This window comes from Eleginops maclovinus, chromosome 20 (genome assembly GCF_036324505.1).
Source record: "Eleginops maclovinus isolate JMC-PN-2008 ecotype Puerto Natales chromosome 20, JC_Emac_rtc_rv5, whole genome shotgun sequence".
Classification (NCBI taxonomy): Eukaryota; Metazoa; Chordata; class Actinopteri; order Perciformes; family Eleginopidae; genus Eleginops; species Eleginops maclovinus.
Genome location: NC_086368.1, coordinates 28,337,560 through 28,365,445, shown reverse-complemented (window position 1 = coordinate 28,365,445; position 27,886 = coordinate 28,337,560). Strand labels below are relative to the sequence as shown.

The window sequence follows — 27,886 nt, the reverse complement described above, 5'->3', positions numbered from 1 at the left end:
GGTCTTCAAATCGGAGGCAAATGCGGGAATGCATCCTTTTTATTATCCAGTAGGGCAACTTCACTGTTTGCAAAAAGAAGTCAGATTATATAGAAGTCTATGAGAAAAGTACCGTCTGCCTCTGGTTTAACACAGGCTTTATTTTTAACTAAAGAGCGGCAACCTTCAAGGCCTAAAAAGTAAGGCAGATACTGACATCCATTCTTATATCCCTTCTTCTCACTCTGGGTTACCATAAGTGTATTTATTGGTATTTTTGGAATACCAGACTTGCTATTGAAGCAAATGCAGATAAAATGCATTCTTTGTAATATCAAATATCAACTTTACTGGTTGCAAAAAGAAGCCTGATTGTATAGAAGTCTATGAGAAAATGACCCTACTTCTCACTTGGTTTATAACCTCAGTACATTTGCCTAAAGGGTTCATAGTCTCAATTGATTGTTACTAATCTTCCTCAATACAGCATAATGAAATTCTGTTCTCATCAGAGTCAACTGTTGTGTGTTCTGTTCATGAGAGTTCATTTTCTTCATTAACAAGATCTAAAGGGTTCGAAACAGTAGTCCACTGAACCACCCAAACTGACCCAAACTCATACATGTGTGGGCCAGACAAAACAAGGTGATCTGAAACTGCATCAAGAGTTCCATAGAGCTGAGGTGAGTCATGTGACTCAGGCGTCTTCTGTCACATCACACACAATGAGCCTCATTCAGGAGGCGATATACAAACACCGTTGTTATTTTTGTTCGTATCCACAATGTGTGTCTTTGTACCTTTTGATCTGAGGGATTAACCGATGCTTTTACATGTTTGCTTTTCTCTTAAGTAAGAGGCTATTCAAGGACAAGAAGAAATCTGGTTTTCACAATCCACAAACTGTGAATCATTCTGCTCTCAGGTGCTTTTTGATCCAACGCTGTAGAAAAGTACAATAAAGAGTGGCACCATTTCACTGCTATTGAACTTCTGGGATGTGGGAACAACCCTTGTCCTTTAGTATTGTTGTATATTATAAATCATATTATGATCATTTCTGTTGCTTCCACCAAAGGCTTCTTCCATTTTCCCTGTTAATCGTAGTTATTTTGGGGGAGTTTGTCCTTGTATGATGCTAGCGTCAAAGAACAGAGGGTGTCAAATGTGTACATTGGGCTATATAAATACAATTTGACTGATTAATTGATTGCTGCCCAATGTACGATAACGGCCTGCTGAGCCAATTGGTAAAAAAAATGGTCATACCACCTCAACTCTTGACTCCTATTGACAGCCACTTCATCGACTGACTCCGAATGGGTGGCAAAATGACCAACTTTCTTCGATTTCATAGTCTCTAGTCAACTCCTCTCTACTAATTTATCCAGTCATTGAAATGACACCAATCTGAATGTCCTGCAGCGCTGAATGATAGCAGGGATTACAGCGCACAGTGGGAGGCAGGATAACCACTCCAGTGAGTCTCTGAACCAAAAAACGCTGCAGGCAGATTTCAGTTCTGTAAGTACTTTCTAATACTGATCGAATACTGCAATAAGGAGCTTTATCTTTAAGTTCAATACTCTATGTACCAGAGGTGGGAGAAGTACTCAGGTCTTGTACTTGAGTAAAGTAGAAGTACTCAGATCTTGTTCTTGAGTCAAAGTAGAAGTACTCAGGTCTTGTACTTGAGTAAAAGTAGAATTACTCAGATCTTGTACTTGAGTAAAGTAGAAGTACTCAGGTCTTGCACTTGAGTAAAAGTAGAAGTACCCTCTGGTAAAGGTGCAGCTAGTTTGAATGGCTTTGTATACTGCAGGGTAGCTGCTGAATTTACTCCAGGTGAACTAAAGTCTGATTTAAGGGCTGATTATTTACCATCATTAATCCTAATCTGCCTAGCAACTAAAGGGATTAAAGAAATGTAGTGGAGTAGAAGTACAAAGTAGCAGAAAATGGAAATACTCAAGTGAAGTACAAGTATCTCAAATTGTACTTAAGTAAATGTACTTCCCACCTCTGCTGTGTACACGTATGACCAGGGTTGGGGAGTAACAGATTACAAAATCAGGTGACTGAATTCCCTAACAGTGACGACATTAAAGTAACCCTCCCATCCCTCTGTATAAGCAGCTTGAATGTCTTGTGCTCTCCCGTTGTGTATGGCTGGTGTTGCTCATCTGATTTGTCCCATGTCGGTGTGATTTATAAACTGAGGAGAGAAGGGAGTTACCCTTTTAGAAATGGAACGGGGCCCCAGGCTGAAACGTGATAAGAGTAGCCGACAACTGTTGTGCCCAGAGGTTACCACAGGTCAGAGAGACTACTGTACTGTGTTACAGTTCTGCCTGTTAAAGAGAAGATATAGATCAGTCAGTGTGATATTTCCCGCCTAAAGCTGAGAAAAGGCTTCCTTTGTTTTATTAGATAGCTTGAAACTTATTTAGGGAGTTTATGAGAAGTGGTTCCCTCCCTCCTTTCTTCCTTTTGTTCCCTCTGCCTTCCTTCCTGTGTCTGGCTGTATTGGAAACTAAACAGAGAGCAGTCCAACAGGCTTCCAGCTGCACTCACACATGTGTTGTTAATAACTGAACCAATGACTGTGTAATATCACACATTTTTGGTCAGATTTTTTATTTTCAGGAAGACAGAGCATACATTCATTCACTCAACAGCTGCATATAATCAGCTCATTATGGGCGCTCTCTTTTAACCAATCACATTTCACCCAGCTCCAGCAGCCAACCATTGTGCTGCAGTCAAGCTTTAAATTCGTTTTCGACTCTGCTGCAGTCAGCTGTGATTTCAGGTGTCCATGTTGCAAAATTCACCTGTTCACCATGGCCTTTGACCCCTTACCCAAAACTGTCCCCCTGCTTCCACTCCTACTGCTATTTATTTATTTTATTGTATTTATTTATTCATTTTTACTTTATTATTTGCCTTTTTTTCTGTCCTTACCCCATTAAAGGCCCATATACATTTAATCTATTATTTTTTAAATGTATTATTATTATGATTATTTTTATTATTATTATTATTATTATTATTTTTATTATTATTTTATTATTATTTTATTTTAATTTTATTTTAATTTTATTATTATTATTATTATTATTATTATTATTATTATTATTATTATTTTTATTATTATTTTATTATTATTTTATTTTTATTTTATTTTTATTTTATTATTATTTTTATTATTATTATTTTTATTATTATTATTATTATTATTATTATTATTATTATTATTTTTATTATCATTATTTTTATTATTATGATTTTTATTATTATTATTTTTATTATTATTATTATTATTTTTATTTTATTTTAATTGTATTATTATTATTATTATTTTTATTATTATGATTATTATTATGATTATTATTATGTGACGCTGCTTTAATACGCTGCTCCTTGTTGGTTAATCTGAAAACGCAATGCAAGGTGTCTGTAGAGAAGATATTGCCTTACTCTCTCCAGTTAAATGTATCATTTAAAAATAATGGAGAGACTCTACTGTGGATGTTTCTTTATGGGTATTTCATATTCTTATTGTATTCTATATATATGATTGTCTTGATTTTTGCAATACTTATCAAAGACTTATGTTATGTACCATAACAACAAAGGACGTTCCTTTTAGTTAAACTTAACTCAGCCACACATTGATGTCTAAGTGTGCTTTTCAAAATGATTGCTATGCATGGAATTTGACAATCCAAATGGGAAGAAGAGGCATCATAATTTGTATCAGTTTGTTTATGATTCAGTTTCTTTGCACAGTAAACTCAATTTATGTTGCACTAAAATTCAGGCTGAGAAAAGCTTTTCAGATTGCATTTCTGGTAGTTTTCCAATCATAAATCGGCTCATAAATGCTGCAGCTGTTCCTCTTCTCTCCTCCAGATGTTGGAGGTTATCCAGACAGGAACCGAACAGCTCCCTCCTGTGGACAAATCTGCAACCCGTTAAATGTGCATGAGTGTTGGGGAGTTACTCAGTCAAGGCAATCACATTTTAAAAGCTTTTCATCAAATAAAGAAAAACGATTCACTATTATGTGTGTGATTGACCCTGCTTCTGGTCAGATAGACACCGAGGTAAGCTCCAATCTTGAAGACAGTGAGGAAGTAAGGCATTACACTACCTACTAAAACACGTTTACGCTTTCATTCATTTCATAATTTAAGTATTTGAGGTGGAACTCATATCTTGTACTTTAGTGAAAGTAGAAGTACCAGAGTGTGGGAATACTCAGTAAAAGTCCTGGATTCCAAATGTTACTCAAGTAAAAGTATACAACTGTGATCATCAAAATCTATTTGAAGTACTCATTCTGCAGATTGGTCCAGATCATTTGAATGGCTTTAAAATCGTAGTCTTGATTTCTTAGGAATTTTAATCATTAAAAATAATGCTACAAACATCACGCACTTACATGTTGTATGTAGTAAATGTGTAAATGTGTGTTAAAGTACCTACCAAATAATAAACACCGCAGAGAGGAAGTGATCTCAGGGTGCGTTCAAAGACACACTTTGTGTATGTGAAAGCATCGGAATTTTGATACACGATCAAACCGGTGGTATTTACTTTTCACACACTGCTGAACAAACATGCAAGACATATTACCAGAGGTGGAAGGAGTATTCCGATCTTGTACTTGAGTAATGTAGAAGTACTCAGATCTTGTACTTGAGTAAAAGTACAAGTACTCAGATCTTGTACTTGAGTAATGTAGAAGTACTCAGATCTTGTACTTGAGAAAAAGTACAAGTACTCAGATCTTGTACTTGAGTAAAAGTACAAGTACTCAGATCTTGTACTTGAGTAATGTAGAAGTACTCAGATCTTGTACTTGAGTAAAAGTAGATGTACTCAGATCTTGTACTTGAGTAATGTAGAAGTACTCAGATCTTGTACTTGAGTAAAAGTAGAAGTACTCAGATCTTGTACTTGAGTAAAAGTGGAAGTACTCAGATCTTGTTCTTGAGTAAAAGTACAAGTACTCAGATCTTGTACTTGAGTAATGTAGAAGTACTCAGATCTTGTACTTGAGTAAAAGTACAAGTACTCAGATCTTGTACTTGAGTAAAAGTACAAGTACTATGATCTTGTACTTGAGTAAAGTAGAAGTACTCAGATTTTGTTCTTGAGTAAAGTAGAAGTACTCAGATCTTGTACTTGAGTAAAAGTAGAAGTACTCAGATCTTGTTCTTGAGTAAATGTAGAAGTACTCAGGTCTTGTACTTGAGTAAAAGTAGAAGTACTCAGATCTTGTACTTGAGTAAAGTAGAAGTACTCAGATCTTTTACTTGAGTAAAAGTAGAAGTACTCAGATCTTGTACTTGAGTAAAGTAGAAGTACTCAGATCTTGTACTTGAGTAAAGTAGAAGTACTCAGATCTTGTTCTTGAGTAAAGTAGAAGTACTCAGATCTTGTACTTGAGTAAAAGTAGAAGTACTCAGGTCTTGTACTTGAGTAAAGTAGAAGTACTCAGGTCTTGTACTTGAGTAAAGTAGAAGTACTCAGGTCTTGTACTTGAGTAAAGTAGAAGTACTCAGGTCTTGTTCTTGAGTAAAGTAGAAGTACTCAGGTCTTGTACTTGAGTAAAGTAGAAGTACCAGAGTGTAGGAATACTCTGTCACAGTGAAAGTATTCTAAATGTTCCTCCAGTGAAAGTAGAAAGTACTCTCCTCTAAATGTACTTAAAGTAGCGACAGTAAAAGTAGTCATTGTCTGATTGGTCCATTTCAGAATAATATCTCTGATATGTTTTATAATGATTGATCATTAAAGTGTTCTCAGAGCTGGTAAAGGTGCAGCTAGTTTGAATGGCTTTGTATACTGCAGGGTAGCTGCTGGATTTACTGCAGGTGAACTACAGTCTGATTTAAGGGCTGATTATATTTACTATCATTCATCCTAATCTGTAAACTAACTAAAGTATATGAAGATTGTACTTAAGTACAGTACTTGAGTAAATGGACTTAGTTACGTTACACCTCTCTGACAATATCACAAAACAAGTCTCAGTGGGCTTTTCGAGAATAACACAGTGTAAAATGTAGTTAAAATTACAAAAACATGATAGAATGTGAAATACAATACAAATAGATAAACTAAAACAAGATCAACTACAACGACAAAACAGTTATAATACAATTAAATTAATAGGGTGTATTAATCTATGAATTGAAGCCAAAATGTGTTGAACCGGAGAAAACGCACTGTATAGGCGCGACATATCTCGATTGTAAAATATACGATGGTCATTGAACGCAGCATTATTTCCTGTTCAAAGGATATATCGTCAGTTGAAGCCAAAAGGGGGAGTTTAATGTATTTCACGTCCAGGTATTTCCGTGACATTCAGTTTAATGTGTATTTGCGGAGCCGTGGCACAATAGAGAGCTTCTTCAGCATGTTTTGGGAATATTTCGACGCGGCTCGACGACTCGGGAATTCAGCGAGCGAGGTAAATGTTAGCACACAAGCTAATGCGGAGCTAGCCAGCAGCTAACTTACTGCAAACTAACAACAAAACGTTCATTTGTGTGTCTGCTAAACTGATTACACACACATGCTGAACACAACGAGGGGATTTTAGATCAACACTGTGACTTTACACTGTAGGTGAATGGCTGGAAGTGTGTGTTGAAGGTAACGAAAGTAACGCGTTTCATCAACAAGTGGTCTTTTATTTTGCACTGTGTGTGTGTGGGCTGTCTGACACCCGAGTAATGGATTACATGTAACGCGTTAAGTAATCAGGATACAAAAATGAAGTCATTGTATTCACATACAGTTACATTAAAGACAAAAGCGTATGCTACGGTGGCTGACAGGTGCAAACGCTATGCTACAACGACCCAAAGCACTTACATAAGGAGCTTCAGAAACGATGCAATTATAGAAACACTAATGTGCCAAAACGCATGCAAATGGAAAAACATCTTCAGCTACTTGATGAAACGTGTTGCTGCATAAAGGAAGCATTATAACGAAGCAATAATGCATGCATAACAACCCCATGTTATTTCTCTTATTCGCTGGTTTATCTCCACTTTGCTGTCAATGTCAGGTGTTGCATAACGTGCATCATCCCTAATCTTTTACTTTGCATTTACCTTTTTTCAATTATGACATTTCTGCACGACATCACGAATATCTAGCAAATGTGTACAAGGTACCTCTCTTAGTGTCTGCACAGCTTTCCATTTTAACAATACTGCACATATCTTATTTTACTGTTCTTCCTTTGCAATAGTAAAACTGTACATCGTTTTTTGGTATATCTAGATTTCATGCAAATAGTTTTCTATATCTAAAATGTTCACTGAGGTTTAAATGGTGCAGAAAGAAGAATAAGAATAAGTAAGAATACTATAATAAAAGCTATTAAATGAAAGACAATATTTACATTAAATATAGTTATGAGACAAACATTCCTCCTCCAACAGTTTTGCACTTTTCTGCACAAAACTTCCACTTATATTGTATTTATTTTGCATTGCACATCCTTTTTATACCTAGTAATACAAAGATCTAAACAATCCTCCCACTATGTTGCACTTTTCTGCATTTGATAATGTTTTATAGTATTTATTTTAAGTATTTGTATTTATTTTTCTTTCTGCTGCATAATTATATTAGATACAGACACACTTTCTTCATCCAATATTGGGACATATTTCAGCAGCAGTGTTGTGAAGCATTGCACGAGTTACAAACATGTAAAAGGTACGATATCCTTAGTTGCGTTTTTATTTAAAAGTATTGTTTCATATTCTCGTTTCTGGATTTTTGCAAGTTGTTTTTATTTTTCTTACTTTGCAATAAATTGGTTTCCAAATCTGATGTTTGTGTGGGTGGGTGGGGGCTCTAAAGGGCAAAAACAAATAATGATGGCTCTGAACAATAATCAGAATTTCTTTTGAGTCGTTTGTAAAGCAGACTCAATATAACATGCTCTAAAATACATGTGCAGTCATTCCTGAGGTGTTAAATTGTAGTTTACAGTATTTTTCCAATCATAGGTTGGATCCTAAGTCTAAAGGACTGTTCCTCTTCTTTCCTCCAGATGTTGGAGGTTAATTCTGACAATAACTTCTTTGTTATTTTTGAATAAACATTAGTGTAAATGCGTCAGAGTTAGCTAAGATGCTATTTTTCATCTGTAGGACATTACAGATGTTGTTCATCACCCTTAAAGTAAACACAATCTGTAAAGACATGCAGCATAGAGGCTCACAATACTGTAGGTGCTAATAGGAAACAATAAACAAAACATACATATTACATGCTAAGAAGATAGCAACATGTTAAGGCGCAGGCGGGACGGACAGTTTTCCCCAGCAGCTGTCCTATTTTAGTCCCGTTATCACCGCTTTTACCGTGACAGTTTGGGGCAGATCGAGTGTGTGTGTGTGTGTGTGTGTGTGGGGGGGGGGGGAGATCTGTCTCCAACCCAGCAGGTCAGGATGAGTCGAGGGGAGATTTACTGGACCACATAAGAAGCTTACATAGTCACATACACACTCACACACACGCTCACTCACGTGTGCAGATATTGACCGAGAGAACACTTCAGATTCAGGCTGTAAACTGGAGTGGACAAAATAGCAAAAATAAAACATGAAATTGCAGAAACACATACAGAGCGTTAAAGGGATTGATGTCACATGCGCTAGGGTTGGAAATACATTATATATTGTGGTTTAGACTACATTTTGTAGTAGTCTTTTCCAAGTTTTACGTAAAAACTGTGTTATTTAACGAACTACCAGCTGTCCGATTATTCCCTCGTACAGATTTTGTCATTATATTCACATTAATGATTTTTATTCATCAATAAAATCACGTTTTATGTGTACTTATGTTTGTAAAATGCACTAATAATCAACGCTGTAATAACATTGCATTATCGACACCGAGGTATTTATTTACACACATATTTGATACTGGATTTAGACCTATAACTTCTGGCTCTTCTTGGCAATATAAGACACTTTCAGCAGTTTGGACGTGCAGGAATATTGTACTAAAATAAAAACTGGCCTTGCATTGCATGTAAACATATCAGAAAGATTGAGCTCCAAGTGTCTAAGAGTTGCTGGGCTTGTCAATCTCAAAAGTGTTCAATAGTTGTCATTTGGTCGACTCATGAGAACATTTGTCATGTGGGAGGCTGCCCTTCATAGATTGCTGGCAACGGAGGGCCGTAGCAAGAAATGTCCAAGCTGCAGCGTGACAGTAAACATCCCAGTGCAGCGCTTTGGTGACGAGTACCGTTGAGCGTCTATGGTCAGGTGTAATTCAAGGTCTAAAACCGCTCAAGATTCAAGATCTTGAATTTGAAAATGCATTTTTACCCATTTACCGAAGTTGCGTTCAGGAACAGCTTTGATGTTCACTCATATTTTGTTCTGCACTCTGTATTAAGTTAGAATCGGAGGATGAAACCCTCTTTATTAGTCACATACATGCACACAGCAGAGCACACACAGTGAAATTGTCTTCTGCATTTAACCCATCCTAGTACTAGGAGCAGTGGGCAGCTATCGTGCAGCGCCCGGGGAGCAATGGGGAGGGGGGATTGGAGGTGTCCGGTGCCTTGCTCAAGGGCACCACAGCAGGGCCCAGGAGGTGAACTGAGACCTCTCCAAGTAGCAGTCCACTTTCCATATTTCAAGTCTGTTCGGGGACTTGAACCGGCGACCCTACGATTCCCAGTCCAAGCCCCCCGAAATTAATCACCCATCTATTGCGATTGATTGCTTATTTGTTTTATTATGGGACATTTTTAGTTTTTGTCTTTCATTTTTAGTCCAGTACTTTTCTGTAACCTTAGTATTTATTTTATTTTTAGTGATATTTTAATTTGAAAATCCCAAAATTAGAGGTAATTTTATTTTATTGTTTTTAGAAAAATTATTTATTAATTATTATTATTTTAAAATAAAATACGTAAATAATAATAATAATAGAATTCTAATAATAAATAATGCACAGTTCAAACATTAATAAATAATACGAAATAAAGAGAGAAAAATTAGGGTTTCAACCTTCAGAACCTTTGGCTATTTATCAGAATATGTCATTGCAAACTATAACGTAAAGTTAGTAATGGATTTCTCATCTGATTTCTAGGTTATTCAAGGATATTATTTGTAAAGCAGCTTTATGTTTGCCATTATATAACCATGATTGTTATTCATAAACCTTGCCATAATCATAAGGAAAGCCCAGATTTGTTCTTTAGTTATTTTGACTAAATATGGATCCACTTGCAACCCAGAGAAACACCTTAAGTGGGGTTTTTTTGTCCTTAAAATGCAGATAAATGCAGTGGAGCACTACGTGTGAGGCAACAGAGGTTACTGCAAACACAGCAGATGGTTCGTCCTGCGGAAAGGAGCTAGCAGTCAGATATGAAATAAAGTAAACAAAATATAGAAGAGGTTTCATGAAAAGCAGCCTCTCCGACCCAGAGATCTGAACAGAACCGAACCTCGACAGGACGTAGGTTTCCTCCTCTTTCATCTCCTGCAGGGATGAGAGACAGCGGGGTGAAGCTGGTGTGCAGTGCTTGATGTTTCTAAAGTATACCCCACACTCTATATACAGGTGTACCCTCCCTCCCCCACTATCGGTCACACAGCAGGAACCCCTCCATCTATCGGGTGATTTTATCTGCAGGAAGTCTTCCTCTGGTGAGAAGAGGAACCTGTCTCTGTTTCTCTGGACAACATGTAATGATGTGGCCCAGCTGAGGGGACAGGTGGGAATCAATGCCGAGGTTCAGGTGTATTTCTTTGAGCCTCTCGAGGAGGATGCACCTGTGTGCCGTACTGGTGCAGCGTTGATGTATTTTTGAAGCCCAGAAGTTAGCAGTCGTCTATTGGATTTTTCAGAAATGAAGCTTCAGCACGTTTATGATACTTGCATGTCTTTTGTTCAGCTGCATAATCTCCACATGTTGCCACCTATTTGCTTTCCTAAAATCCAAATGCATCTCGGTCACATGGCTGCGCATCCCCACCGCTAAGCTAAAGGCGGCGTGATGGCGCTTAGCAGTTCATTTATTCACTTATTAGCAAACATTTTTATGACACATAGGAGCTTCGTAGATTAACAAATGGATGGTTGACTAAAGTATTTTAACCACAAACACTTTATAAATATCATTGATTTTGAGAAATCGAACAGGAAGTGGTTACGTTTTTCTGGGTCTTGGGACTCATAACTGTTTTCCAGTAGCAGATTGTATTGGGGTAGGAAAGAAGTGTAGATGTGTTTCGGGTTCTAAAAGAATGGAATGTGAAAAAGTAAGGGGGTGTAACACAGCGGTGAGGCACATGTCAATCAAAGGTGGTTCTGTACACGCCCACAAAGCACTTGAATGAGATCTAATTGGACAAAGTGAAAACACCTGAGGGGTGTTTATAGCATTTAAACTAAGTATAGGATGTCACTCTGAAATACATGTAAAGACCGCAATAAAATATCAAAGCAAATTCCACATGTGGGAGGCAGCCTAACGGAGGGTAACAATTAGAGTCATGCAGTAAAACACACATGTCGTTCTGTGTCGTATGTTGCATCCAATTTATGAGTTATTATAGCAGCCCGCAAAAGGATCATTTCTGAATGACAGAAATTAGAATTCACCATCATGTCTTTTTTACCCATTTCAAGTTTGGCTGTTTAATGAACCACAAAATATGTGGATTATAATCACCTTGTACTTTATATTATACACAGTTTTGAATATCTATTGGTTAAAAATCTATAGAAAGAGTTGTAGATCATTTATAACTCTGCAGGATATACTCTATGTCAATCAGATCTATCAATCAATCTAATCAAATAATAATCAGGGTTTTTCTAGATAAATATAGCATGAGGCGCTAGTGTTGCTTCCCGCCAAAATTAAGCCCCGCCCACTTTCCGGTGAAAATCCTGCATCAGAGCGAAGCTGATAATAATAGTTCCTTCACGTCTTAAAGCTTCTGAGTCCTACATTGCACCTCAAACAACAAATACATCCAGAGGTTTCTTTACTTCCTCTCCAGAAAAAAGGAGAGTAAAAGAAAGGATCAGAAATCTCAGTCTCAGTGTCAGCCTGCTGCCTGCCACTCGTCCCCCGGCAGACCCACCGGACATCCATCCCCTATTTATTCTCCGTAAGCTGTCTCTGCCGTCTGACCAGACATCTGACCCCATCTCCATATCTCTGGACTCATTAAACCCTTTCTGACCAACAGAGAGATTGTTTTCTGGCATCACTTTAACATTTTTCGGGGGAAATCTGCATTTTGGTTTGACCCTGTTGTACTCTCCTTGCGGGTTTTTAATTGTTTTTAATTAAATAGCTTTCCTTGACCTCTGTTGAATCATCTTCTCCATGAGTAATGAATGCCCTTCATTTGCATGGCCGTGGTGTTTCTGCTGCGGCTCTTTTTAAAACAGCCGTATGTGAACAAGATGTTTGGCCTTGACTGAGCTCAGCCAGTAGCCACATTTAATAGGCATCCTTCAAAGAGAAAATGATTTGCGATTATAAGGTGTAATTTTATTCAATCTCTCTGAGTAATACGACAGCGTGGCTAGGTGTGTGACCTCTGAAAGCTGAAAGCCCCGAACACAAAGAGGCAGCGTCTTTAATATCCACTCGGTAAGGGACGAAGGATCTTGAAGTGCACACTCCTGGCTGCAGAACGTACTGTCAAAGAGAACAGGCATAAAAGGTGTTCAACTTCTCCCAGCTGTTAATTAAACCACTCATGAGTTTTACTCAGCAGGATGCAGGTGGGCATTATCAACCTTTTAGAAGCTGGCGGTCGTCGGATGAGGGATAACGTTTGTTCCAGACGTTGCACCTGGGCTCATAAAATAGCCTCCTTCTTCTGAGGCTAGTACATTACCATTTTCAGCCATTAATCCACATTATTTCCCACTCTTTTGAGTATCCAACGCATTTCTTTGAGGGCTTTTGTAGGACTTTAAACACAAAGGGGAGGATGATTCAGTTTTAAAGCAATAGAATGGAGCAGTGATGACGTGTCTTTGTAGAATGACCCGGAAGTTAGCAACGTAAGAGCTCCATTGAGAAAACGCCAATGGAATTTTTGCCATTGGATTGTCTGAATATCGCAGAAAATAAGATCTGATGCAAGCACAGGTTTACGATACTTGAAGGGATTTGCTCAGCAGGATAATCTGCACATATAAACTGTGTACAAAACTGGGTTTGGTCTAAACCAGGGGTCTGTGCACCCTCAAACCAAAATGCAGATTTCCCCTGTAACATGTCGAAGTGCTGCCAGAAAACAATCTCTCTGTTGGTCAGAAAGGGTTTACCGAGTCCAGAGATATGGAGATGGTGTCAGATGTCTGGTCAGACGGCAGAGACAGCTTGCGGAGAATAAATAGGGGATGGATGGCCGGTGGGTCTGCCGGGGGACGAGTGGCAGGCAGCAGGCTGACACTGAGACTGAGGTTTCTGATCCTTTCTTTTACTCTCCTTTTTTCTGGAGAGGAAGTAAAGAAGCTCTGGATTTATTTGCTGTTTGAGGTGCAATGTAGGACTCAGCAGCTTTAAGATGTGAAGTAGCTATTATTTTCCGCTTCGCTCTAAAGCAGGATTTTCACCTGAAAGTGGGCGGGGCTTAGTTATGGCGGGAAGTGGCGTTAGAAGTAGAAGTAGATAGCTAACATTAGCCTATAAACAAACTGCATCACTGCCGCATGGCCTCTAAGCTAAAGGCGGCTAATGTTGTGTATTGCGGGTCTCACTGTTTTAATGACTCACAGATGCTTTGGAAGTCGGTTACATTCTGACGTCATAGATCAGCACATAACTGAAGCCACTGTAACCACAGATCTTATCTCAAGTCAAGAGAACCTGTAGATAATGTGCTGACTCATCTCATTTCTGCACCGCTCTACAGGACTAGATTAGAAACGTATAAGCCACCACTTTTTTAACAAGACTCCCCCATACTAGTGTAATGTTTTTTCCTCCTCTCTTTAAATCTTTTCCAGTGAGAGCCATGGACAACTCGGTCACCCTGTGGCAGTTCCTTCTCCAGCTCCTGTTGGACTCCAGTAACGAGCACCTGATCTGCTGGACCAATGAGGAAGGGGAGTTCAAGCTGCTGCAGGCGGAGGAGGTGGCCCGGCTGTGGGGAGCCCGCAAGAACAAGCCCAACATGAACTACGACAAACTGAGCCGGGCTCTCAGATACTACTACGACAAGGTGAGCGCAGATAACCCTGTAGGATGCACAGCAGGTGGCGCCAGGGTATTGAAACTGGTAACTATCCCACCACTGCAACACCAATATCGGGTCAACCATTAGCTGTTGCCTGTGCGCTATATATTGCATTGACATCCATAGGAAAACCAATTGGTTGCGCTCCCTAACTAACTCCCAATTACTCCCTAACCCTGACACATGCATGGTCAAACATCTGACCAATCACAGCCTGTTCAGCTCTGTCTTGAAGGGTGATGCTGCCCTTTGTTGTGATGAAATCGTGCCTTTGAGTGTTGGCCAACTGTTGACGGTACGATGGAGCCTTGATTGAAATCTTATTGCTGCTTCTTATCTTTATTCCATCCAGAGCCGAAGCACGCCCTTTTTAGGCTTTCAAAGAATGCATCCAACAATGAAGAAACATTGCTGTGTAAAAATAGATATTAGGCATGGTGTTATGTAGCTGTGTTTGGAGTAATGCTGCTGACTGAAGGATTGTTCTCCGGCCTGGTTCCAGAGTCAAAGTAGACGGTGTTTTCCAGAGTAGTGGGGGTGAAAAAGCAGGAGTAACAGTTCTGGTAATGGCAAACCTTCCTTTATAAGCTGTACTTTTTAATCATGATGGTAATAAGACTTATGGTGAGCCACAGTTAAAGGATTTCTAGATAAAGATGAATGTTCAGGTTCTCTCAAGTCCAAGTAAATACTGATTTAGATATTAGTCAGAAGCACAAGTTCAACCCTGGGGTGTATTTAATCCGCCTATATTTGTTCCATATGCTTTTGAGAATTTCCCTCGAACCACTTTGTGTTTTTTAGATTAAAGAAAGACTAAAATAATGCACACTTATTTACTTGCATCACTCAAAGGATGGTTTTTATAGCAGTCAGTAGCCAACATGTACGTATCCATGACCCAATTTTAAACCCCCACCACCCCTCCTTTTTTCATGGAGGACTAATAAAACTAAATATTCTAGAAGAAGTGACTTCAACACAATATTTCTGCTCTCTTTTTGAGCCGTTTCTGAAGATCTAGTCCCTATTTCTACTGATTTAAGAACAGATGTAAGGTTGCTCAATATTATCGCCCCTCTCGAGGTTTTCAGAACCGAAAATGAAGTTTGATCATGCCTACGAGGTCAGATTTTTAACTGTCAGTCTTAATTAAACAATTTCACGATGCCTGAGTTGAATAAGCCGCTGGATACTCTGAGTGGGACTCCTCGTACCAGAGAGAGCTCCAGCTAACAGCAAGTGAACTGCGTCTCAGAATTGTTGAAGTCTCTGCTCAGTGGCAGACGGAAAAGAGGCGAGCGCTGTCTGTCTCTGCTTGTGGTTTGGCAGCAGCGCAGCCGGACCCTGTGGGTGTTCGGGGCAGGGCTGGTATGTTTGGCTCTAAGTAGCTGCTGGTTTGCTTCAGACAGGAAGCTGAGCTGTCCCACGTTCAAGGCTTTTTTTTTGTGGTCTCACTGTGCTATTTTTTGACCCCATTGCTTCTTTTTGGTTTTGTCATGCATCGTGAAGGAAAGCCTTGTTTATGGTAATTGGTAAATGTGAGTAAGAGGGCATTCAGTTCCCTCAAAGCACTTCTACATATACAAGTTAGCGTTCACACACGTTCACACACATTCACACACATTTCTACAGTCTGCTGTGCAAGGGGCCATGTGCTCAGGTCCCAAGGTGTGCATGAAACAGATTTTATTTAATAATGTTCAGTCTTTAGGAGGTTACAAGACACTGAACGAGTTAGGTTAGCATTTCAAATCTCACACCTGTCGTAGCTTCCTTCCTTTGTTTGTTCAAGCCTCTAATAAAACGGCCCCCAACCTTTATTGCGCTATGGACCGGTTTCATGTAGGACTATGTTTTCACAGACCGGCCTTCAAAGTAAGGGGGGGATACTGGGCTGTAGTGCCGCAACCAAGGCACCACTTCTGGCTGCGTCCTTAGTTGAAAGTAATAATAATAATTATACTAGGGTTCAAAACAAAACAGAGGTTAAAACAAGAACAAGAAGGTGGGAGTTAGGTGGTGAAGGCTAGTGCAAAAAGGTGTGTTTTTAGTGCAGATTTGAAAGAACAGAGGGTTGGGGAGACTTCGAGGTGGGAGGGAAGCGAACTCCATAGGGAGGGGGCAGCAACTGAGAAGGCCCGATCACCCCAGGTTCGGCGCTTCGTCCGGGGGACTTGCAGTAGGTTGGCTGAGGCGGACCTGAGGGATCAGGAGGGGGCATGGTGATGGAGGAGGTCAGCAAGGTAGGGGGGGGGCTAAGTTGTTGAGTTTCCCTTTCGAGCAGAACCGGCACCGCTTGTGAAGTTACGAAACACCCAGTCACAGCCGGAACATATTCGATTCAACTTTATTGTCATTGTACAGAGTACAAGTACTAGGACAACGAAATGCGGTCTCTGCATTTGACCCATCCTAGTGTTAGGAGCAGTGGCCTGCCATTATGTACGGCGCCCAGGGAGCAGTGTAGGTAACCAGTGTCTTGCTCAGGGACACCACGGTGGCACTTGGTCTTTCGGGGACTTGAACTGGTGACCTTCCAGTTCCCAGGCCAAGCCCCTATGGACTTCGCCACCACCACCCTATCTGTCCTGTCTTCCGCAAACATCAGGTTTCGGTCTACATTTTCATGAGCTCCACTACTAAATGATCACAATCCAAATCTTCTTGAAACCAGTACCGGTGTCCGGCAGACAAACACACAGAGCTCAGCAGAGAGAACACATTTCTCCACACAGACGAGCGTCTTGTTGATGTGTCCAGAGACGCACACGGATGTATCCGGTCATTTTTCCACATAAGACATCTTTCAGGCTGATAATAACTTCAATATTTTGGTATTCAATCTTTCTGTGCGGCCCGGTACCAAGGGACCCACTGTTCTAAGACACCTTTCTAACAAACCTAATCTAATGTGTTTTATATAGCTGTATTAGCTTCTGATGGTGGCTTGATGTGAGGCGACTAAAATATTCTTTTCACACACATTCAACGAAAGGAATAGACATTTAAAAGAGTAAACACAAACAGATTTAGTGATAAACAAACTTAGATCTTCTTTCTTTATCTTATGCTGTACATAATATCATTTAACAGTTATTAGCTGTGTTTAACGGCGTCTTGCACACAGGTTGCCAGTATCTGTGTCTCTTAAAGGCTGGCACCATGGGATTTGTAGTCCTTTATAGTCCCTTCACTACAGATGATGCCACTAAGTGACCATATTTGACTTTTTGACCCCAAAAAAACAACTTACTTAATGAAAACTGCTGAAATGAAATGTAAACTGAGGCTTTTTGTGAAACTAAACAATAACAGAAAACAAAACCTCTTAAGATATCTGGTTGGTTGTGCAGCTTGTAGTTTTATTGGATATTGAAACACATTGGAAGCTATTTGGGGTTACGTATCTTACCCAAGGACACATATTGACTGCGGAATCTGAAAATGCAACCTCAGGCCTTCTGATTGGTTGATGACGACTCTACTTTTATTCTCTATAACTCTCTATTTGTTTCCGGTGTCCTACAGAACATCATAAAGAAGGTGAACGGGCAGAAGTTTGTGTACCGCTTCGTGTCCTATCCCGACATCTTGAAAGGAGACGCTGCCACCCGGACAGAGGGCGGGGAGGTGGGTGCCGGGGGGGCCCTCCCTCCCCTTTTAAAGAGGGGAGACAGCACCCCACAGGACGGGGAGCCCGGTGGCACGGCGGCTCTGAGCTCCAGTGCCAAGCAGTCGAACCGAAACGACTACATCCACTCCGGCCTGTACACCTCCTTCACCCTCAACTCGCTGCAGAACGGACGGCAGCTCTTCAAGTCCATCAAAATAGAAAACCCGGGGGAGAAGCTAGCGGACAAACGAGGCGTCCCTGCGACCCAGCAGAGCCAGGAGCTGTCGCCTCCGCCACAAACTGCTCTGCCGTCCGTCATCAAGTTCGGGAACACCCCTCCGAAGCCGTCCCCTCAGGTTGCCGTCGAGATGACCCTGATGTCCAGCCACTTGGATCCCTTGAGGGCCGAGGACATCAGCGCCATCTCCTCCCTGCCGTGCCACTCCGTGTACGCCTTCGAACACATCCGCCCGTCAGCGCCGACGTTCAGCATCCAGGAGCTCACCTCAGCCAGCCCGTCCCCGAGCCTGGTGCCCGACTCGTCCCAGGAGCTGGTGATCGACAGCGACATCGAGTCCGGATCGTCTCAGACCGCGGACGCTCAAGCACACGACAAGGCTAGTATTCAGAGAGGCACTCACACACAAAGAGGAAATAATAGGAACATTACGTTTGAAAACATGCTTCTTCAATCAGCTTCTTACTGTAATCTGTGGGACTAAATGGTTCCCACTATACAATCAGACTACCCTTATAAAGGGTTTACCAATAGTTTGTAATTCATTTATTAATTAGGTTGTGACTTACACTTTATAAATCATCAATAAGCTTTTATAAGACGACAGATAAACAGGGTCACTGTGACCGGCTGCTTGCCAAATTGTGAGCCTACATTTATCTGTACTGCTAAGCCTTATATTGGCTACTTAGCTTAAAGAGATGCCAAGTAACATCAAGATGGGGGGGGACAACTCAGTGAACAACAGATACCAAGAATGCTGGCTGATGAAGAAGAGGAAGGAAGCTAGGTAGCCAATATAAGACTTAGTCATCTTGCCAAATAGTGAGCCTGTGTTGACGTATGAAACTATGTTAGAAGTGGTTTATGAATGGTGCTTAATGATTAATAAAGTGTTGATAACCTAATTATGAATCCTTTATACGGGTAGTCTTATTGTAAAGTGGTACTCAAAAATGTTAGGGAATATATTCACCCAATATAGGGGTGCAGGAATGAGTCCTCAAATCAGGAAATGAGCGAGTACTTTCACACTTAACTTCTGTGGACCAATCAGAGTTAAGCTACAGATTCAATCAGAAACAGATGACAGTTAAGGGTTGCTTTCTTACGTTGCCAGACCCCTGTCGATCATATCTGATCAATACACACCTCAAAATCCTGAGTTTTTTAGTGATATTCTAAAGTATGAATGGACAAAAGATGTAAACAGAGAAGTTGTTAATGAGTTATGGTGACTCGTTGGCTAGTTCTTGCGTCTTTACACACCCAACGCGATACTTGCTCCAATATATGTTTTCCTTTAAGCTCCGGTTTCATTTACTCCTGAGGGAAATATCTGACTACAAATACTCCAATAAGTTCCCCCAGCTAGTTCTTTGATTGCGGTTGTCTTCTGTTTAGTGCTGCGCAGTTATTTTTGTGAGTTTATAGATCATTTTTAGTTTAATAAATGCTATTAGAGCATTGAGATTGAAGCAATACTGTAAAAATATGGGGAATGAAAAACCAAAGCAGTTGGCTCACTGGGACTCTTCAAGTATGCAATTGTTAATTAGGCAAAACCTTGTATATTGAATAAAAATGCTGATGGGTGATGGACCTGAATGAATGAAAGACGTGTAGTCACTGTTGTCCCGCTCCTCTCCAGCAGGTGGACAGCGGCATGGGTCTGTCCGGAGATGAGACCAGTTTCATGGACGCTGAAACCAGTTCCTCGTCTCTGAGCAGCGGCAGCAACACCATCAGCACCCTGAGCGCCTCCAAGACACGCAAACCTCCCAAGATCCTGCAGATCAGCCCCCCCACCCTGCTGGTCACCGCCTCGGACTTCTCCCCCATGAACCTCTGCAGCCCCTCCCTCCCCACGGCCTCCCTCACACCAGCAATGCTGCAGGTGAGAGTGTGGAGCGAAACATACTGGAACACTTAAAATTAAGACAACACGTGTACGGGGTTTTTTCTAGATAAACAGAGCATGAGGCGCTAACGTCCCTTCCCGCCAAAATTAAGCCCCGCCCACTTTCCGGTGAAAATCCTGCATCAGAGCGAAGCAGAAAATAATAGTGTGTTCACGTCTTAAAGCTGCTGAGTCCTACATTGCACCTCAAACAACAAATAAATCCAGAGCTTCTTTACTTCCTCTCCAGAAAAAAGGAGAGTAAAAGAAAGGATCAGAAATCTCAGTTTCAGTGTCAGCCTGCTGCCTGCCACCCGTCCCCCGGCAGACCCACCGGACACCCATCCCCTATTTATTCTCCGTAAGCTGTCTCTGCCGTCTGACCAGACATCTGACCCCATCTCCATATTTCTGGACTCATGAAACCCTTTCTGACCCACAGAGAGATTGTTTTAATTTTTCTGGGAAAATCTGTGTTGTGGTTTGAGGGCGCTCTGACAGTAAATAAAAGTAAAACAATTCTAAATGTGAAATTCCTACAATTTATATATGTTTTATCCAACTAAATATATTGCTGCAGTCCATAGTTGCTGGAATTAAAAAAATAGAATGTTTACTGGCTGAAAAAGGCTGTTTTGACAGAATGGTATAGCAGCAATTTAACAAATTGGTTATAGTTTTAAAGAAAGTGTATTATGAAATAAAATACTACCTGCAAATTAATTGATTACTTAATATTTAAACAGATATTTATTTATTTTCAGGATATTGACAGCATGAAATATGACAAAAGAAATCCAAAACTACATTTGAAACGTCCAATAGATCTTTGAATATATAATAAATGATCATCAAATATAATTTAGCCATAAGGGTCATTATTTCTTCCTCTACTTTGTAGTGTTAATCTGGTCTAGCTGTGTGATTATACTTTACATCCTTTAATTCTAAAACAGACACCAATGTCTCCTCTTATCACATATTTAATCATATTACTATATTTCTTCTGAAGGCTTTCAATAAAAGATAAACCTGCCTCTTTCCTGTGAACACGCTCATAGCCTCTTGAGAAACCCTGAGCCAGTAACTAACCAGCCCTATGATAACACGTATCCCATGATGCATTGTTCCTTCACTTGCATCTCCTCTTCATATCTCAGCTCCTCCCTTATGTAACAGTGGGACATCCAGGCTCCTTCCAGTGTCATGTTGAATGGAGTATTTACTCATTTCACTCACCTGCTGGAAATAACCTGCGAGTCGTTGGGTTTAGGTTACATAAGATGAGTAAACAAAGGCAATAAAGTGAAAATAAACGTTTAAAATTTACATATTGACAGTAGAAAGCGATCACAAGTGTAAAAGATATTCTTAATGTTTGACAGGGAACGATGTCCTGTGCATCCAGACGGCATCTTTATCAAATATTCAATATAAATACACAGAAGTGACGTCAGTGAACGCTCCCTTGAGATTAAACCAAAGCAGAGTCCCTTTAAAGTGATCTCAGTGTGCCAAAGATCAATCCATGCCCCATAAAGTCCTCCAGAACAAGATCAAATAACTCCCATCTTTAGTGATACCGATCCTGAGCAGCAGGGGGCAGCAGTTCTCTGTACCGCTGGCTCTGCTCCTGTGTTTGTGTTGTTCCCTCTCCTGATGCAGTCTGCAGACCGCATGACGTTTCATTTAGAAGTCTATTAGATTTTCTGCTTCAAACAATGTTGTTGTTATTCTGCCCCCCCCTCCCCCTCCCCCAGTATCATGAGATCCAGACATATGAGAGAGTTCCTCCCTCTGCTCTGAGTGATGGACTTTAAAGAGGCCCTATTATTCTGTTTCCTGTAGTGTGTTCTATAGGTTTTAATGCATGTAAATGGTCTGCAAAGGCTAAATTCCCCAAAACGCCTCCACTGGACTCCCTTTTGTTTACTTCCTATGCATAGTGACGTCCCTTTGAAACCCTCTCGCTTCATTGGCTAGCGCTCAAACTCATTGTAGGCTAAGGGGCGGGACATCGCTCAGCGGTTGACCAATCACAACACAGCCTGAGGGTGGAAAGAGGAGTTGCAGCACAGGCAGTATGAGACAAATAAAGAGCGTTTGAACCTTAAAGCATGGAGACACTAAATACAAATATGAACCTGGAATGAGCAGAGCAAGTACTGTACTTATAATAGAGGTACTTTTACTTTAATTTTATACTTCTTTATACTTCTACCCTACAATTTTTGTACTTTTTTACAGTTTTATTTACTTGTTACTTTATAAATTCAGATTTTGAAACACAATAATATTTTATAATAACATTATTTGGTGTAAATCAAACCATCCAACATTAGTATTAGTATTTTACACTGTGGTTTTAGTACTCGGAATACTTTTGAAACCAGCATCTGGATATTCATTTTTTTAATTGACGCTTTTTCCAGGACCATTTTCATACATCCAGCTTCCCTGCTTCTGCGTTTACAACACACCACACACAAACTGAGAAGAAATGGAAGAAAAACCTGAAAGAAACCACAAAATGAACCTAAAAATGAGCATTAAATATCCTCTTTAAAACAAAGCTACTATCTGCCGTGCTGTCGATCTCTAATCCATCATCTCTGACTCTCTCGCCTCCGTCCTCAGACTCCCACTCTGCTGCTGACTCCCAGTCCTCTGCTGTCCAACATCCACTTCTGGAGCACGCTCAGTCCGGTGGCCCCCCTCAGCCCGGCCACTCGGAGGGGGGCCCACCTGTTCCAGGTCAGTACATCAGAGTTTAATATAGTATATTAAAAACCTCTCTTTTTAATATGGCTTTTAATTTGGGTTAACTTTCAATTCTCACTGGTATCATTCTCCGTGTTTTTCTGCTTTCATATGTTCTGTATTTATTTTAATATTGTTGTTGTGTTTTTTCTTGTTCTGTAAAGCACTTTTGGCTGCTTTGTGCATGAAAGATGCTATACAAATAAATCTTATTTTTATTATTATATTATTATTATTATCTTTATTTTAATCATTATTTTAATTTATTTTAATTATTATTTTATTTTAATTATTATTATTTAATTATTATTATTTAATTATTATTATTATTATTATTTTAATTTATTTTAATTATTATTATTTAATTATTATTATTATTATATTTTTATTATTATTATTTAATTATTATTATTTAATTATTATTTTATTTTAATTATTATTATTATTTTAATTTATTTTTAAAAATTATTATTTTATTATTATTTATTTTTATTATTATTATCATTTTTTAATATCCCTTCCTAAAGTTATTGTTTTACTATAGACTATACAACATTTACTGGCTGCTATCCCACTGTTTTATACACTGTTTCCTCCACTGGATGTGTATTTGGGAATTTGTAATTGTGTAATTAATTAGATAATATTACGCTATTTTCGGCTCTCCTACTCGTGTCAATTTCCTTTTTTTGGGACGAACAAAAGGATTCTTATTCTAACTCTTCTGTTCCAGTTCCCGTCGGTCCTCACTCCTCAGTTCCAGATCCCTATACACAGTCTGGATGGCACCAACACACCCGGCCCAATCTCCCCGGACCCTCAGAAGACATAGGATTAACCCCCCCACCTTACAGTATCACATCATATGAACCCACCTCCTCCTCATGCTCCTCCTCCTCCTCCTCATGCTCCATCCCCTGCTCCCACACACAGGACAATGATGTGGGAGCCATTCCTCATCGCTCTGGTGCTTTAAAGCTCTCCGCCGCAGGAGTCCCACTACAATCTCACGTTTTGGAGGGGGGGCGCGGGGGTCTGGAGAGGTGGATGAACATTCACACCCTGAGGAACCTGATCTCGAGCGTGCTGATTCCATTGTTCCTTATTTTTTGCACTTTTTGATTCAATTTGTCTGGATTTTTTTTGGGGGGGGGGTTGAGTGATCCTCAGTCACAACAATTTTGAAGGAGGGAGGAAGGACTGCCATGGCAACAGCTTGTGCCTGTGGATTGGACCCTCAGCGGCTGTGACAATCTGTGGACACGCAGACGAGTGGAAGTGCAGATATCTGAATCTTTCCTTTTATAGAATTCCTTCTTCTCTCTCTGCCAAAACAAAGACCCTTTCTGCTCCTCTAACCCGTCTTCTGCTCTGCTGACTCTGTTCCCTGTCCTGACCTCGCTGAAGGGTAGCGCTTTAACCCGATAGTGTGCATGTTTACCTCCTTTATCTCTGCTCTTTAGTGTTTGCTTCTCTGAAGTGTTAGCCATATCCGACACGTTGCCCTTTCTCAGCGTGGCCGTACTCTGAACCTCTGATCATGCCTCTGTTCTAATGTAAACAGGAAGTGACCATGAACCCCCCCTGGTGTGCCTCCAGCCAATCAGCGTTCAGGTGGGATTGAAAAGAAAGTGAAGCCATAACTCTTTACGTGCATCGACTCTGCAAGCAACAAACACAACCGGTTTTGATTCTGCTCTAGTGTGGCCTTTTTAAATTAAAGAGGTCCTATTATGCTTTGATAGCTTTCCTGTAGTGTGTTTGATAGGTTTTAGTGCATGTAAATGGTCTTCAAAGGCTCAAATGTTCCCTTCAGAGTCAGTTTCTCACCCACACACTCCCCCCCTGCCTGAAACACCTCCACTGGACTCCTTTGTCTTCTCCAGTAACACAGTGACATCACTATGTAACACTCAAACCTCTATTGGCTATTGCTCAATCACATTGTACCTGATAGGCTGTTAAATCCTATCCCAATATTGATAATGCGACTGTATTCCAGCTCTATTTTTTATAAATAATGATCCTTATTATAGAAGTAATGACCGTGTTGGTAAAAGCTAATAATAGAACATCTAGAAGAGTCTGATTACTGTTGAAAAATACGTCTAAAATAACCTTAAAAGCAACTATTTCTATTTATTTTATCGTAATAAAGAATCCAAATCTGGCCTGATGTGAGTATTTGGTATCATATCAATATATAGCCCAAACATAATGGCTGCTCCTGTCCTAAAAAATACTAATTCTAGCCAAAAAAACACTTTTACGAGCAAAAGTGAGAAAGCAAAGTGTTCCAGCTGCTGTCCCCAGCTTCATGTTTACATAAAGAGATCTATTTTCATCTTAATTGGCAATTATACCTCCCGAAATATGAATCCCACCAGACTTTGAATTACCAGAGCTGTGGTTAAGTTGCTTGCAGCGTCAGAGCGATATTTGATCTAAAACTGAACGTCCAAACTTAGCGGCTAGACTCCTCACAGTCCCGCCTTAACCCCTGCCGAGCCTTATCCACCTGAAGCACCTTCCCCTCCCTGAAACCCCTTCCTCCTCCTCCTCCTCCTCCTCCTCCTCCTCCTCCTCCTCCTCCTCACTATCAGCAATGAAAATGTAAATGACTTTGAAGCCATAAGTCTGCGACAGACTTCAGACGTAGACCCCACGTTTCTACGCTGATACATGTGGAAATGTGTACACAACACTTGTTTACATGACGCTTGGAGAGAACACGCTTCAGTGTGTCTTTACCTAAGTGTCCCTTTCTAACCCAGGGATGGATGACCAGCTAATCTTCTCGTTTTTACTAGACATTTTCCCTCCTTTCGCCTGCAGTCCGTCACTCTGATATATATACGGTGCCTTACCACAGCCAAGTGAAGCTCCCCATGGACGGAGCTCTGTCATTTGATCCAAAACTAACGACTTGTTTGTTTTTATGCCATATCTTTTGCGTAGACCAAACCAGAGCCCCAGAAGTTTGCCAATTAAAACTTCACAGGGATGTAGAGTGAGAGTCCACTGCAGCTCATGTGCAGCACGATCTTCATGCTCTGCAGTGCGCTCTGGTACGGAGGCCGACACATGCAAACACGCTACATACGAGGGGACTCTTTAAAGTGACGCACACAGCTGGGGCCGGAGCGCTTGGTGACGCTCGGGGATTATAATCAAAACATAATTACAATAACACTATTGCAGATTAAAAGCAGTTGTGAAAAGGTGACATTTTTGGTTGAAACACGGGGAAATCGGGAGATGTCCAGGTTAGCTACGTTAGCTGGCTAGCTTACAACAGATCTGCAGTAATATTTGAAGAAATCATGCGATCACGTTGTTAAAATAAGCCGAAGAAATATATATTTTAGGTTCAATTCGACCAACAGAGACTTTATAATCCCAAAAAGTCAACATGCGCTCCGGTCCCAGCTCTGTGCGACACTTCTTAGCTTCCCAATCTCCGTTGTGTTTGAGCTTCTTGCAGCGTTTTGCATTTTTCGTCAGGTTGGTGAAGATGTTTCTTCATTTGCATGTGTTTTTGGCACATCGTTTTTTAATCTGCAGCGTGTTTCCTAATGGAAGTGTTTTCAGTCGCGTGTTGGCACCTGTCGGCCGCCGTACCCTGGGATGCATACATGTACATACAGACAGGATATAGGTTCATATGCAGAGCATGTAATCAGTCTCTTTCCAACCTGCTTTAAATGTTTGTGATAACAAATTTAGAAACTATATAAATATATATAAAAAAATCCTGTTTTTTTCGTGTAATTTTCCTGTAGAATTTAAAGATTCATTTCTATTTTTGTAATGGCCAGATAGATAGACGTCTGCTGTTCTCTGATTTAACGTGCATGTGTTTTCTAATGTTGTGTGTTGGGAGGCGGCGGCGGCCCTCCTCCCCCCATGCTGGCTGTTATTGGGAATCAAAGCCTTATGGGGGAGAAATCTAAATCTGTGTTTTATATGTAAAGTGTTTTGATAGTGTTGATATCGTTCATGCAAATGTTGTGATGGGACGTTTGCACTTCACGGGGTTCCTGTAGTATTGGATTCTGTCGCTTTTCTATGACTTTCCTTTTGGATGACTTTGTTGTCGACGTTTTTGCTTACTGAGAAATGTATATTTTCCCTAAGGAAGGATTCAAAAAAGATTATGCACTTCGTATTTTATACAGTAAATCTAGTCTTTTACAATTTCAATCAAAGGATTTACAAGCATTTTGTGATTAGGCACTACCACGGAATATTTATTTATGTAAATTTATAGAGACGCCCAATACAATTGGTTGCATTTTTGCAGTAACTTTTCAAATCTATGAAATGGCTTGATAAAAAGACACCGAGCCCATTTGAAAGTTTCCTCCCTGAAGTCTTTAAGGACTTTGCATATTTTGCATATTTGTATCTTCTGATGTTTTCCCGTAAAATCTTCTTTTGAAAAGATCTGGTTCTTGCTTTGTTCTGTCCAGTTTTCTATTTGTTTGTTGCTTTTTTTTCAAATGTTTACAGGCTGCTTGTCTTAAGTGGCATTTCGATGTTGGAGAGAGGAAGTGTTTCTAATGGAAGAGACCAATAATAAAAGATCTCTAACTAATCAGCCTGGGTTCTGTCGTTGCATCCTAATTAAGTCTGATCAATCAAAGATATTTATAAAGCCCAAAATCACACATTTTGCTTTACAGTTTGTACAGAATATAGATACCTCACCTTCTGTCCTTGGACCCTCACATCGGACTTGGAAAACCCCCAGTTAACGAGGAAAATGGAAGAAACCTCGGGGAGAGCAACAGAGGAGGGCTCCTCCCCCAGGACGGACGAACGTGCAATTGATGTTAAATTACAAAGATAATGCAGTCTTTTCTTTATATCATTCATTATATATTTTATTTATTTAATTATTGTATAATATATAGTTATTTTCATTATTATTAGAGATAGATAGATAGAATGGGAGGATGAAACCCTCTTTATTAGTCACATACATGCACACAGCAGAGCACACACAGTGAAATTGGTCCTCTGCATTTAACCCATCCTAGTACTAGGAGCAGTGGGCAGCTATTGTGCAGCGCCCGGGGAGCAATGGGGAGGGGGGATTGGAG

General features: G+C 40.1%; 1 protein-coding gene across 2 annotated transcripts; it reads left to right on the top strand.

The window, feature by feature from the left end:
• The first annotated feature begins 6,277 nt into the window (after positions 1 to 6,277).
• elk4 (ETS transcription factor ELK4) lies at positions 6,278 to 27,381 on the top strand. 2 transcript variants are annotated; one of them, XM_063911858.1, is made up of 6 exons: positions 6,278 to 6,466; positions 14,038 to 14,252; positions 17,799 to 18,500; positions 19,776 to 20,018; positions 22,659 to 22,775; positions 23,515 to 27,381. In XM_063911858.1, exons 2-6 carry the CDS (start codon positions 14,046 to 14,048, stop codon positions 23,611 to 23,613), a joined length of 1,368 nt encoding a protein of 455 aa, XP_063767928.1. In that variant the 5' UTR covers positions 6,278 to 6,466; positions 14,038 to 14,045; the 3' UTR covers positions 23,614 to 27,381. The 2 variants fall into 2 exon arrangements, with proteins under 2 accessions (XP_063767928.1, XP_063767927.1); XM_063911857.1 differs by having other exon boundaries at positions 19,773 to 20,018.
• The last annotated feature ends 505 nt before the right edge of the window (positions 27,382 to 27,886 follow it).